Genomic DNA, 13,677 nt, shown 5'->3' with positions numbered 1-13,677 from the left:
AGAGAGGAAAAGAGTGGGGCAATGGTGGCAAGAGAGTACGTCACGACTAGCATGAGTTTGGGGGAGGGAGGAGAGAGGGGTACGAATACTAGCCACAGAGCCCAGTGTCAGGCCCAGAGAGAAAGAACTCCTTCCTTTTGCCAGTGGGGATCTTCTTTCCTTCTTTCAAACATTTTTCTTGTTCGGAGCTTCTATGATGCTTGCTTTGTTGCAAAGCATTCCCCCTCATACACATGGGTGACGAATGTTGGAAAAGAAGGAGCGGATCACACACGAGTCCTCGTGAGATGGGATATGCAGAGCTTGTGGCTTGCTGGGCAGCTGCGATGTCACAAGGGGTCTGGCTTTTATTTCTCTTTATCATGGTAGCATTTTTTTCTTCTTTTTCTTTTTTTTTTCTTAAAAATCCCATCCATTTTTTTTTTTTTTGTCTGCAAAGGCGAACGTAGGTGGTTGGTTGGTTTGCTTTAGCCGTTGGTTTGATTTCTTTCCCCGCAACTTCCATAGCAGTGCAAGGCTGTGTTCTGTTTGCTGTGTGTATGTGTGTATGTGTGTGTGTGTGTGTGTGTGTGTGTGTGTGTATGTGTGTGTATATATATATATATATACCTATATATATCTATACATATATATGCTCTTCCTTTGTAGTCTCTCAGCAGGGACGGAACATTGCAGCTGGGTTGTCTGTGTCTAATCTCAGAATTCAGTGTGAAGGCCCTCTCCTCAACTGCTCTCCAAGTTGGTTTGAATAGAGATGCCAACTTCTTTGCACAGGGGTCAAGATTCCTGGAAGTCCAGTGTGAGGGGAAAGAGAAGAGAGAGATCAGAGGGGAAAAGAAGAAAAAAAGAAAGAAAAGAAAAGGAAAAGGAAAAAAAAGGACAAAATGAGTTAATGATTTATGGCTATTTTCTTGCCACCTTCCCAGCTCAAGCCTTCTCCTTCCTGGCTGAGCAAAAAGGCCCAGGTGGCTCATAGGCTCCATCAGTCACTGTTTCCCTGGGATCACAGAGAAGCATCAAGCTGGTTCTTAGCCTTGTTTGTGTCATGGCTTCCTTTGGTAGTCTGGTAAAGCTGATGGACCATTTCCCAGAATCATGTTTCAGGGAAGGGGAAGAAAATAAGCATTTATATAGCATCAAGTGCCAGGAATTTGTATTAAGTATTTTTTACAAATATCATCTCATTTGATTCTCACAATCCCCCTAAGAGATAAGTGCTGTTATTACTCTCATTTTTACAATTGAGGAAACTGAGGCAAACAGAGGTTAATTTGACTTGCCCAAGGTCACACTGCTAGTAAGTGTCTGAGGTCAGATTTTAAACTCAGGTCTTCCTAATTCTAGGCCTGGTGCTCTATCCCTGTGCTGTCAGTTGTTTTTAGATGCATAGAATAAAATATATAAGATTATGAAAAAAGCCAATTATATTAAAATACAATTATCACAATAATTTTTTTTAAAAGTTCATGGATATCAAGTGAAGAATCTGTGTTGTAGGTGAAAGAGAATTGAGCTAGGAGTCAAGAACCCTAGCTTTGAATCCCAGCACTAGTGCTTATGTGATCTCATAAATGAGATTCTTCCCTTTGTAAATCCTCTGGTCAAGAGCCTAAGTCACTGGGTGCCCTTGGCCAAGTCAATTTACTTCAGAAGTAAATTGTAAGGAAATTCAGTATACTTCAGAAGTAAATTCAGATACTTTAGAAGGTGCCTCATTTGTTAAACTGGGATAATTATACTTTTGCTATCTACTTTATAGAATTATAGATCCTATGGGAAAGCAGAGACCCTAGAGAAAACACTTAGTCCAATCTCCTCACTCCACACATTGGGAAACTGGTTAAGTGCCTTGTGCAAGGACTCATGAGCAATAAGCATTGGAGCAGGATTTGAACCCAGGTTCTCTAACTCCAAAGGAAATGCTCTTGAGGAAGATGATTTGATAACCTTTAGGCATTATAGAAATGTGAATTATATTATCAATATAAACTACTGGTATCATTATTATCATCATCATTGTCGTTATCATCATCACCCCAAAAATGTCAACTATATCAACTATATAATCAACTATAATCAATCAGCTACAGGATTTGGAGCTGAAAGTGACCTCAGAGATTATCTGGTCCAATTCTTTCTTATCACAGTGGACAACTGAGACCTATATCACGTTGGACTTGCCCAAGGTCACACATACATAGGCAGAGGTGAGACCAAAATGGTAGCCTCCTGACTCACCACTGCCCCACTCCACTTCTGGTGTCTAGCTCCCCACTGGGATCAGAGATTGGCCTCATGTAGAACGTAGCAGGAGAACGTGGTATTCATGCTGTAGGTGGTCACTGTGCCCCTGCCCTGCTGCTGGTCAGGGGTGTGGGCATGGTAACAGACACCTCCAATGAGAGCAGTGAGTTGTATGGCAACCAATCCCGCTGTCTTAATGTGCCCAAAGGAAAAAGGGGTAGGAACATCGGAGGCACTTTTCAAAGGCTTCAAATACTGAGTTTGGAAGGAACAGGTCACCAGCAGGAACTGCAATCTCCTTGGTGCTCCCAGGGGTGTCTGGGCAGGCGCCTGTAAGGGAGGATGGGGGAGGGAGGAAGCCAAGACCAACTCTATCATTCAGAGATGGGAGGAGAAGAGAAAGCCTCCCTTTCTCCCAGCACTAACAGAACTAATTAGGACTATAGCATTTAGAGCCAAGAAGGCTCTTAGAGATCACAGGATCATAGATTTAAAGTTAGAAGGGGAAATTAGAAATCATCTAGTTCAGCCGTCTCATTTGACAGGTAAGGAACTAAGATCAAGAGGGATCAATTGGCTTGTCCAGGGTCATACGGCAGGTAAATGTCAGAGGCAGGATTTGAAGGCAGGTTTTCCTTTCTCCAAATCCAGTGCTCTATTCACTACACCAGAGAGGTCAAATCCATATTCCTGAACCATATTAAAATGTAACTGGGAAGTATTTAATGAAATAAATAAAAATTAATATATCATACTGTTAACTTGTGGTGTTTAAGTCAATTTGCAGCCCCCAGGGATCTGTTTCTATTTGTTTGATACCACTAGGTCATCTAGTTTAAACCCCAACCCCCCCCAACTTTATAGAGGAGGAAACTGAGGCCTGAAAAAGTTAAGTGACTTGTCCAAAGTCACACAGGTATTAAATATCGAGCCCGGGCTTCTCTGATCACCACTGCCCCATTGTTCTTTCCATTGCCCTTTGATCCTTTTTTTTTTTGCTTTTTGGTGAGGCAATCAGGGTTAAGTGACTTGCCTACAGTCACATAGCTAGTAAAGTGTCTGAGGCCAGATTTGAACTCAGGTCCTCCTGACTCCACTGGGGCCAGAGCTCTATCCACTGTGCCACCTAGCTGTCCTGCCTTTTGACCCTGCTCTAAAAATGACTTATGATTCTAGCCTCTCCCAACTTGTTCTGTCCCATCGTGAGGGGTTATGAACAAACAACATTCATCCCATGATCTCTTCAGCCTGGGACGTGATTCTTGCATGGGGGTGGGGGGGCATGGGGCCAGGGGCTGGGATAAGAAATAAAGGGAATGAAGTGTCTGCTCCTGAAGGGCATCGCCGCTAGAAAGTGGGCTCTAAAAGAGAAAGATGGCACAGTGTGGGGTGACAGCATGAAAGAATTAAAGAAGGTAGACGACAGAGCCCAAGGAGGAGGAGAAGAAAGACAGGTTTGGACGCCAAAGAAGGAGCAGAGGCAGCTGCAAGTAAAAGCTACCATCACAGATCTACAGGTGGGAGCAGCAGGGGTGGGAGGATGCCAGAATGAGGAGCCTTGCTGGAAAGAACTTGTACACGTGTTTGTTGCGGGGGGGGGGGCAGGGAGGACGGGAGCTGTGAACGGAACAGACAAAGGAGAGCAGCGGCAGGGGGTGTTAGATGGAGGAGACACAGCAGAAAAGATACTTCAGACATGGAAGAGGAATGATGGCAGGCCAGGACTCAGAGCTGGAAAAGACCTCAGACGTCATCAAGTCCAGTTCTCTCATTTTACAGATGAGGAAACTGAGGCACAAGACTTGCCTAGATGAGTTAGTAGCAGAGCTGGGCCAAGAATCTAGGATGCCTCACAGTCTAGTCTTTCTTCTTCCTTCTGTTTTCCTTTCTTCCTCTTTCCCTTTCCTTTCCCTTTTGTATCTGAAAATGCATGTTTAATTCCATACTTGTAAAGACTCTTTTCTACATTCCTCAACATGCTGCTCCCCAGTCCAGGAAGCCTATCCAAGGGAAGAAAAACTTGAGCGAGGTTGTAAAGCCTGGAAGGATTAATAGCAGGCAACTGTCCCAGGGCTGAGGTCATCCATGCATCCCAGGATACAGGATACCTGTGATCTCCCCCTGTGCATGGGGCAGCTAGGTGGTGCAGTGGATGGAATGCTGGGCCACAAGTCAGGAAGACTCATCTTCCCAAGTTCAAATATGGCCTCACACACTTATTCGGTATATGACCTTGAATCACTTAACCCTGTTTACCTCAGTTTCCTCATCTGTAAAATGAACTGGAGAAGGAAATGGCAAACCATTCCAGGATATCTGCCAAGAAAAGCCCAAAATAGGGTCACAGAGAGTTGGACACAACTGAACAACAACAATAAACATGTGCATGAGTAATCGGGGGTCAGAGGAAGAGCCCCGTGGAGGGCCTTTCCATGGCATTCATTACCTGTGGCTTCTTGTCCCTTTCTTCGGGAGATGGGTCTGTTTCTCTGTATACAACGGCTTTGGTTACCAGCATGTCTGGGTGTTGCAGTTTGGCCTCCTTGATGGCCAAAGCCAACGCCTGGGACACAAGGATAGGACACTGTATGATATGAACAACCTCTAATTTAAACCCAGAGACCCAGACCCCAGGATGCACAGGGGGAGGGGGAGGAGAGGAGAAGGGTATATCCCTAAATGAACCCAATCCACTGAAGCCAGGATTGAGATTTAGGGTTTGGGGCACATGTCTTTGAGGTAGAAGCCAGGTCACCAACCAAACCCAAAGACTTCAGCATCCACAGGGACTTTTCTATGCTAATTAGATTTGGAACTGCATGAGGACAGGGACCACTATATCCCCTCCCCTCAACCAGGCCAAAGCCCAGCACAGGGTACCCCACAGGTACCAATTAAATGACAGTTCTGTATGTTATTGAATGCATGTCTTATTTCCCCAAGGGATAAAAGAGCTTTGGGAGAAGAAAGGATTAGAGATGTGCTGGAGCCAGCTTAAACTGGTTTTGGAAAACTGATTGTTAAATTTTCAATGTGAGTGTTTACACTTCAGAAATTGACAAGTGCTACATAGGGGATTGCTTTATTATTTGTTGATTGTCTAGACTTAAAAAAAGCCATGGAGAAAATGTTAATAATGCAGATTAAACTTTAAAAGTGTGTTGTATACATTTCTCTCTCTCTCTCTCTCTCTCTCTCTCACACACACACACACACACACACACACACACACACACACAGCCGGTTGTTAAACATTTACCAGCACACCTCTAGAAAAGACCAAGCACTGGTAACACTTCTTAGTTTTGCCTATGAGACCTAAGCCTATTTCTGATTACTTAATGAGCTCCATATACAAAGACTGGATGCTTGGTGAGTTTTCCTCTTCATGATCTGGGATTTGCTTTGAAGGAAGTTTAGGGTGCCTTGTGAGTTCTTTTAGTGGGGAAAATGTCTTGGTATTTTTGCTCAAATTCCAAGTAAGTTACTTCCTGATACTAGAAAAGGATCTTAGGATCATTACATTTAGAACTAGAAAGGACAAGGGACCCTTATTTTTACAGAGAAGGAAATTAGCCCAGAAAGGGAAAAGAATTTATTTTAGGTCACATATAAGATCAGTAGAAAAGCTAAGATCTGAATCCAGCTCACTGGCCTCTCAGTCCAGGGATCTTTCCACTAAGCCATTTTAGATTCCTAGTCACTGCTTCTCAGGGACTCAAGGCCAGGTCACCAGATAAAGGGTGGGCATGAGGGGTGAGCAGGGTAGAAGATGAGTGATGAATACCACTAACACTGTCAGTCACAGTGGTAACAGGTCCATCGCTTGTGAAAGGCAGATCTCAGCTTTGTACTGAATTTTCACCCTTCTGCCTTCCTGCTCCCAAATTAGAGCTTAGAACAGTAGGAAATGGACTCGTTCCCTACCCCACACCCATCCTTTTCTCTAGCCTGGCCAGATGTCCTCTGATCAAGGCACAGGGTTCTAGGTAGAACAGATGGCATACCTGGTCTTGATCTACATCTTCATCTCCCGTGATGATGATGCGTTTCTCTATCCTGGTCTCAGAAAATCCTCCTTTCACAGTCTGAAGGGAGACATAGAAAAAGTTAGAAACTGTCTTATCCAATCCACACCTTCATTCACAGGTCAGAAGGTTAAGTCCTACATGGGGGAAGGTACTTAACCAGAGCAAGTGGAAGAGATGAGATTAGAACCCAGGGATATTTCTAAACTTTAGTTTACTGGCACCACCACAGGAAGTCTGTCCATGATCACCGCAAATCTATCCAGGGCCGTAAACACCCTCCCCTTTCATGCCCCCGTGCCGGGCAGAGGTATATTTGCCTAGTTCAGTAGTTGGGGAACCTGCAGCCTTGAGGCCACATACAGGTTCCCCCCTCCTGTAGTTACTCAAAACTTGAGAAACATGTCTGGTTTTTCTTTTTCCTCAATTTGTTTCCTCCTGCAGTTTGTTCTTCATTAAATCTGATCAGACACACTGAATCCTAAAAATTCTTTCTTTGAAATGCTTTTCAGGTCTGTCCCTTCTCTATGCCTGGCACAATGGCTTTCTCCACTGGGCCTGCCATGTCTAGTGTTGTGCAACATCCCAGACAAACTGATCCCCCTCTTTGTTCAATCATTTCAGTCCTGTCTGAATATCTGTGACCCCATTTGGGGTTTTCTTGGCAGAAATGCTGGAGTACCTAATTCCTTCTTAGCATTTCCTTCTCCAGCTCATTTTACAGATGAGGAAACTGAGGCAAACAAAATTAAGTGACTTGCCCAAGATCACACAGCTGTTAAGTATCTGAGGCTGCATTTGAACTCGCCTTTTTGATGCCAGGCCTAGTGCTTTAACCACTATGTCACCTAGTTGCCCCATCCCCCAAAAGCAGTGCTTCTATTATCAAAATAAGATAGGGCCCCGTCTCACTTGGCTCTGGCCTTCTTAGCCAACTTTCTTTCCAAAAGCACCCCAGCATAACCCCTCTGTTCCAATCTGGCTAGGGCCTTCAATGCTCTGCAATATGTACATTTGTTGCTGCTTCTATAGCCTGACTCAACTCATGCTGGTTCTTCTCTCCCCCTACCCAGAATGCTTTCCCAGTCCTATGCCTACCACCTATGTAAATTCTACTCAGATTTCAAGACCAGCTACAGTCTAACTTCCTGCTTAAAATCTCCCACCGATCTCCCTGTCTACTAAACTCCCAGCAAAAGGAACACGAGTAAACATTTCCATAGCGATTAGGGTCTGCAGCTTTCCTCCCAGCCCTACGACACAGATCAAGCATACAAGGTTCATTACCAGAGGATCTGCTGCCAGAAAGGATCTCCCCACCTTTTTATTTGGGGGCTCAGGGCGGTTGTGACCTGCCCATGGTCAAAAAGTTAGTGTAGACAGCAGAATTTGAACCCAGACGCCCTGACTTCTAGAGTCACCTCTCCCACTATCCCAAACTGCCTCTCATCACATCTTTCCAGCCCTCAGAGTCAGTATTCAACTGTGCCTTTAAGCACACAAAATTTTGCAGTTTGTTCTCATTTCAGGTGACTTTTAACCTCTTTCGCTAAATTGTGAATACCTTAGACAGAAGGACTATGTATGTCTTGCATTTCTTTTTTAATTTAATTTTATTACATTTTAAGTTGTGAACTCTCTCCCTCCCTCCCCACCCCACACTAGAGAAGGCTATCACTTGACACAGATACACATGCATACACACACACACACACACACACACACACACATATATAAAATGTAACAAAATTAAATTTAAAAAAAAAGAAGAAGAAAATATAGGACCTACATGGTCCTTCTCTGTAAGGTATGGAAAACACACTATGCATAATTCTATTTATCAGTTCTTTGGAGGTGGACAGCACCTTCTTTCCTAGGTCCTCTGTAGTAGATTTGAGTATTTATAATACTCAGAATAACTTAGTCGTTCACAGTTATTCTTCGAACAATATTGCTACATGTCTTATGTTTTTTTAGTCTTCCCTAACACAGTTAGCATAGAACCGAGCTCATAGTAGGAGCTCAAAAAAATATTTCTTTTTGATCAGTAATAACCCTGAGAGAGAAACGTTAGGACTAGCATTATTTTCTCTATTGTAGAGGTGAAGAAACTGAATCTAGTCCAGAGCTTCCCACATGGCCCTCTAGTTTAGCCCCTGTCTCCCACACGGCCCTTTAGTCCCTTCCAGCCCAATCTAGTCTATCGCCTCCCACGTGGCCCTCCAGTTCCATTTAGCTCAATTTAGTCCAACATCTCCCATTTCTAATTTTGTTTTGTTCTTTTAATTTTTTTTTTTTTTTTTGGCTAGGCAATGGGGTTAAGTGACTTGCCCAGGGTCACACAGCTAGTAAGTGTCATGTGTCTGGGGTCAGATTTGAACTCAGGTCCTCCTGAATCCAGGACTGGTGCTCTATCCACTGCACCATCTAGCTGCCCCCTCCCATTTCTAATTTTGCCCCTAAAGGAGAAGGGACTTGCCCAAGGTCATAAGGAGAGCTTGGGGCAGATCTTGGCCACAACTGAGATCTTTAGTGGCTTTCCCCATGAGTGCTAGGATAATAGATCTAGAGCTGGAAGGTTCCTTGGAGAACATCCAGGTCAAGGTCCTCATTTTACAGATGAGGAAACCAGGGAGGTTAAGCAACTTGCCCAAGGTTACACAGGCAATGGGTAGCAGAGCCAGAGTTCAAACCCGGGTCTCCGATTTGAAATCAAGCATTCTTTCTACTGCACCACACTGTCTCAAGGGCCATAGAGCTGGGTTCATAGAAAGCCTCTGTATGCCACAGATACCCTCCCCCATCTCTTAAATGGTACTTACTTTGGTAACATGGGTGGTAGTGGAAGTGGACAGGGTTTCTGCAGTGGCCCCATAGGCACTGGCGAGTACATCTTTCCCGATGATCTGCAAGGGACACAAGCCCACCCCATTCCCAGGCATTAAATGGAGGAGGCATGGCATCCCACAAGGATGCTAGGGAAGAGTGTGGAGGTCAGGATTGGGGGACACCCTCTGGGACAAGAGATCTTTGCCATTCGAGGTTAGTGCTATGGCATACGCTTTGAGAATCATTGGTTTAAGTTAAAAAGCAAAAGAGAGAGCCCTGAGGCTTCTCCTACCCTCAGCCTAACCAGGAAGAAGGACAAAGAGAGAAGAATGAGGTGAATGGTGCCCTCTCCTCATTAAGGTTGGTCACCAGTCCTCTCTCCAGGCATAGGCTTGCTGAAAATTCCAGCCTCCTAGAATCTTAGAACAGGAAAGGTATCTTCAAGATCACCAACTACAATGCTTTATTTCAGGGGTCAGAAAACAGATGCAGAGAAGTTGTTTGACCTATTCAGGAGGTGATACTAGAACCAAGGTCTCCTGGCTCCTAGTTTAGAACTTTTCTGAAACACGCCATGTAGAGAGAGGTTCATGATGCTGCCTTGGACATGCCATGGAGGCATGGAGGCATGGAGCCATGAAGGCAGTAGCAGCCCTGACCTGGAGGGTTGTGCTTAGACCTGGGGCCTGATTTCAGGAAGGGTCACGTCCAAAGGAGGACGACTGGAATAAATCAAAAGACCTGAAACTATGTCATAAGATGAACAGTTAACAGCACTAGGAATATCAGGCCTAGAAAAGAGAAAATCAGGGGTGGGAAGGCGAATAGAGAAGGTGAGAACCACTACCTTCAAGTTTTTGAAAGTCCAACTAGAGGAGAAATTACATTTGTTCCACCTAGCCCTAAAGGCAATGGATGGAAATTATACAGAGGTATACGTTTTGCCTTAATAATAAGGAAAAAATTCCTAATGGATGCATAGGGAACCTGAATGGTCTCAACTCCAGGAACGGCTCTAATAACTAGAACTGGCAGTCTACTCCACTCCCCCAGCCTCTGGGCTTTTGGCAACCATGGAAATGGATGGAGGATGGATCCCTTACCGGAGAAAGAGAACGGATTTCTGTTGCCACCGTCTGCGGTCCGGGAATCATGACTGCTGCTCCCTTCCCAGACTTCAGACTGTTCTCCTTGAGAAATAACAACAGGTAGACCTCAAGGGCTTGCCAGGCTCGAGGGGAGAGTGGGCAGGCACCCAGGGCCCTCCCCCATGGGCACCAGTGCACTTGAGCGTGAGAACACAGAGTTCCCACAGCCACAGAGTTTCTTATGAATTACTAATTAACAAATAATTAATGAGTAGCAGTGGTATTATTGAATCTCCAGGTAAGTGATACAGTCACTCATTCATCATTCAACAAGCATTTATTAATTGCCAGTGACATGCCAGGCACTGTGCTAAATGCTGGGGATAAAAGGAGATTACATTCTACTAGAGGAACATTTAAGACCGACAAATCAAAGCAAAATATATACAAACTAAATGGAAAGTAATTTGGAATAGAGACCTGAGTTCTAGGGTCTTGACTCTGTTTCTAACTTGTGAAGCAAGCCTCTTTGGCAAGTTATTTCTCCCCTCTGAACCCCCCCACCTTCCCAGTCTATTAAATGAGAGGGCTGGACTCAGTGGGTTCTGTGATTCTTTCTAGTTCTATAATCCTTTGTGTCTAAGCTAGAGGGGAAAGCGGTATCTCTGAAAGCCCCTCTTTCCAGGTAGGATTTCTCCTATGACATCCAGCAGTCCAGCTTTAACTTGAACAGTACCAGCGACGGCAAGCTCACTACCTTTCAAAGTAGCCCATTCCATTGTTGAATAGTTCTGATTTTTCAGATGGTTTCCTTATATTGAACTATAGTCCCTTTCCCTTTAACTTTAATACAATGGACCTTCTGGGGGCAAGCGGAACAAAAGCCAAGTGGCTGGGGAGAAGTGTGGGGAAGAAAATCATTTGAATCTTTTTATGTTATAAAGAAATTAGGAATTCCAAACCAGGAATTAGGTTGAATTAAATTGTCTTTTGTCTTTTTTTTTCTCTCTGCAATTTGTGTTTAGGAGAAAGTAGCAAATAACAAGAAAACAAGGACTTACTTTAAAAATTAAAAAGAAATACAAAAATTTTCCAAGGGATAAAAACCAGATTTGATATGTTTGCCCCAATAACCTATAGTTTCTCCATCCCTGTCTTCATTCTTGGATCGCCGATGTTCAAGATCGCTTATACATAAAGGGAACCTTTAACTTTTTAAAGCAATTCTTCATCTCGATTCCTAAATTCCTTGTGAGGCAGCCAGAGCAGGGGTTACTACCCAAGGGGACTGATAAGTGAACATGAGGCTCGGAGGGAAGTGCCCTAACCCAAGTTCATACAACAAGCTACAGGCTGAGCTCATATCTCTGCATCTGTAATACAGAGTTCTTTCTACTCTTCTTTGGCAGTTGTTGGGAAGGAGGTACCCATGATTCTGGGTAATAAGAATAGTTTCATAGCTATAGAGCTAGCTGCTAGGTGGTACTGTAGATAGAGCATCAGGCCAAGGGTCAGAAAGACCTGAGTTCAAACCTGGCCTCCTGTTTGCCTCAGTTTCCTCATCTATAAAATGGGCTGGAGAAGGAAATGGCAAACCACTTTAGCATCTTTACCCAGAGAACCCCAAACGGGGTCACAGAAGAGTTAGACATGACTGAACAGCAGCTATTGAGCTAGAAGAGATGTCAGAGGCCATATAGTACAAACTCTTTATTTTACAGCTGAGGAAGCTGAGACTCAGGGGGTTGTGACTTGTCCAAGGTTTTTTGTTATATTGTTCTTATTAAGCACGGTGGAACTGTGGTCTTTTTCTATCACACTGTGCTTTCTGAGGCCCACATCAAAGACCCACTCCTGGAGCCTGGATTTTACTGACCAAGTTGGGATCCTAGGATTTAGGAAGGGGCCCGAGAGCACAGAAGACAATGCCAGATCTGGCAGCAAACAGAAAGGTGACCTAGTCTAACCCACTTACTTTAAAGGAGAGGAAAATCAGGTGGGAAGGAGGGAAAGGATAGGAGTCAGCCCAAGGTCACATAGGTGACTCGTAGAATGTAAATGCAGACACTGTCAGGAGGTAGCCTGCTGGGCGGCCTCCCTGCCACAAATCTCACCCCCGTCCAGTCCATCCTCCACCCAGCTGTCAGTCATCTTCCTCAAGCTCCGTTCCAACCATGCCACTCTTTACTCAATCAACTCCAGCAGTTCCCTATCCACCTCTGGGATTAAATATAAAATCCTCTGTTTGGCATTTAAAGTCCTTTGTAACCTGGCCCTTCTCTGACCTTTCCAGTCTTTTTATACCTTACACCCTCCCACCCCAGCCCTGCTATGTATTCTGCAACCTGGTGACCCTGGCCTCCTCGTTGTTCCTCGAACAAAGCTCCCAGCTCCAGGTATGTTCACTGATTGCTCCCTGGATGCCTGGAATTCTCTCCCTCCTCATCTCTGCTTCCTGGCTTCTTTCAAGTCCTAGCTAAAATCCCACTTTTTACATGATACCTTTTCTAATACCCCTTTATTCTAATGCCTTCCCTCTGTTGATTATTTCAAGCTATGCTGTAATGTAGTTTGTTTGTACATAGCTGTTTGCATGGTGTCTCCCTCACTAATCTGGGGGTTTCTTTGGATCCCAGTGCTTAGCACGAAGCCCGACATATAGCAGGCACTTAACAAATGTTTACCGACTGCCTGACTGGCTACAAAAATGATAAGGACTCAAACAGATGTTTCTGATTAAACTTTAGTTGCACAGAAAAAACTGGTCTGTCAGAAGTGCCCAATCTCCAGGCATATTGGCTGGTCAGAATATGGCCTCTCCTTCTACCCATAAGACAGAGGCTCTTGGGATACCTGAGGCCCAGAGCCACGCATCTGCCAAAGCTCAACTCATTTCAGAGACTCAAGGTTTGACCACACGCGCTGTTTTTAGTACTGTGAGGGGGAAATCAAGGAGAGGGAACTGAGAGGCACATGTCCAGCACTGCCTCCCCACCTTTGCCCCAACTGGAGATAGCCAGATGGGGCTACATCAGCTTACCATGGTAGTGCAGGTGGTTTCCATGGTGACAGAGTGGGAAGTTGTTATCATCTCTTTCCCCCCAGTTGTTCCCCCATCCACCTGCTGACAAGAAGGAAGTTTAGGGGATACTATGAGCTGACTGGAAATACAGACATGAACACAGACCTCGTGATGAAATCACAGGAGGTCAAAAGCTGGCAAGGGGATCCCCCACTCCCTCCCTCGGTTTTACTGGCATTACTTGAGATACCTCTTGAGAGACTTCCCAAGAGCAGGGGCCAGGATGGGGAGGAGGGGGAAGGGCGTGTCACCTGGGCTGTTTCCATCGTACTGACTCTAGCCTGCAATACGGCCTCAGGCTCAATCTTCTTTCTGATCGCCATGCTGCTGACAGTCATTGTCTCGGTCTTCACAGGCTGGGGGGGGTAAAAAGGATGGGGAGCAACTTTCAGCAACCAACCTAGAA

The 13,677-nt window shown here is 44.8% G+C and overlaps 1 protein-coding gene across 3 annotated transcripts; it reads right to left on the bottom strand.

Moving 5' to 3' along the window:
* Window positions 1-561: 561 nt before the first annotated feature.
* LOC114034126 (band 4.1-like protein 1) lies at window positions 562-13,623 on the bottom strand. Of its 3 annotated transcripts, none has more exons than XM_027849727.1 (7): window positions 13,523-13,623; window positions 13,230-13,313; window positions 10,205-10,291; window positions 9,095-9,178; window positions 6,252-6,332; window positions 4,691-4,807; window positions 562-786 (listed from the first exon to the last, which is right to left on the bottom strand). In XM_027849727.1, exons 1-7 carry the CDS (start codon window positions 13,607-13,609, stop codon window positions 778-780), a joined length of 549 nt encoding a protein of 182 aa, XP_027705528.1. In that variant the 5' UTR covers window positions 13,610-13,623; the 3' UTR covers window positions 562-777. The 3 variants fall into 3 exon arrangements, with proteins under 3 accessions (XP_027705528.1, XP_027705530.1, XP_027705529.1); XM_027849729.1 differs by having other exon boundaries at window positions 10,205-10,288; XM_027849728.1 differs by having other exon boundaries at window positions 13,230-13,310.
* Between the last annotated feature and the right edge of the window lie 54 nt (window positions 13,624-13,677).

This window comes from Vombatus ursinus, unplaced genomic scaffold, assembly GCF_900497805.2.
Source record: "Vombatus ursinus unplaced genomic scaffold, bare-nosed wombat genome assembly UNPS02008082.1, whole genome shotgun sequence".
NCBI classification, from domain to species: Eukaryota; Metazoa; Chordata; class Mammalia; order Diprotodontia; family Vombatidae; genus Vombatus; species Vombatus ursinus.
The sequence above is the reverse complement of the archived record's forward strand: the minus strand, read 5'-3'. Positions and strand labels throughout refer to the sequence as shown.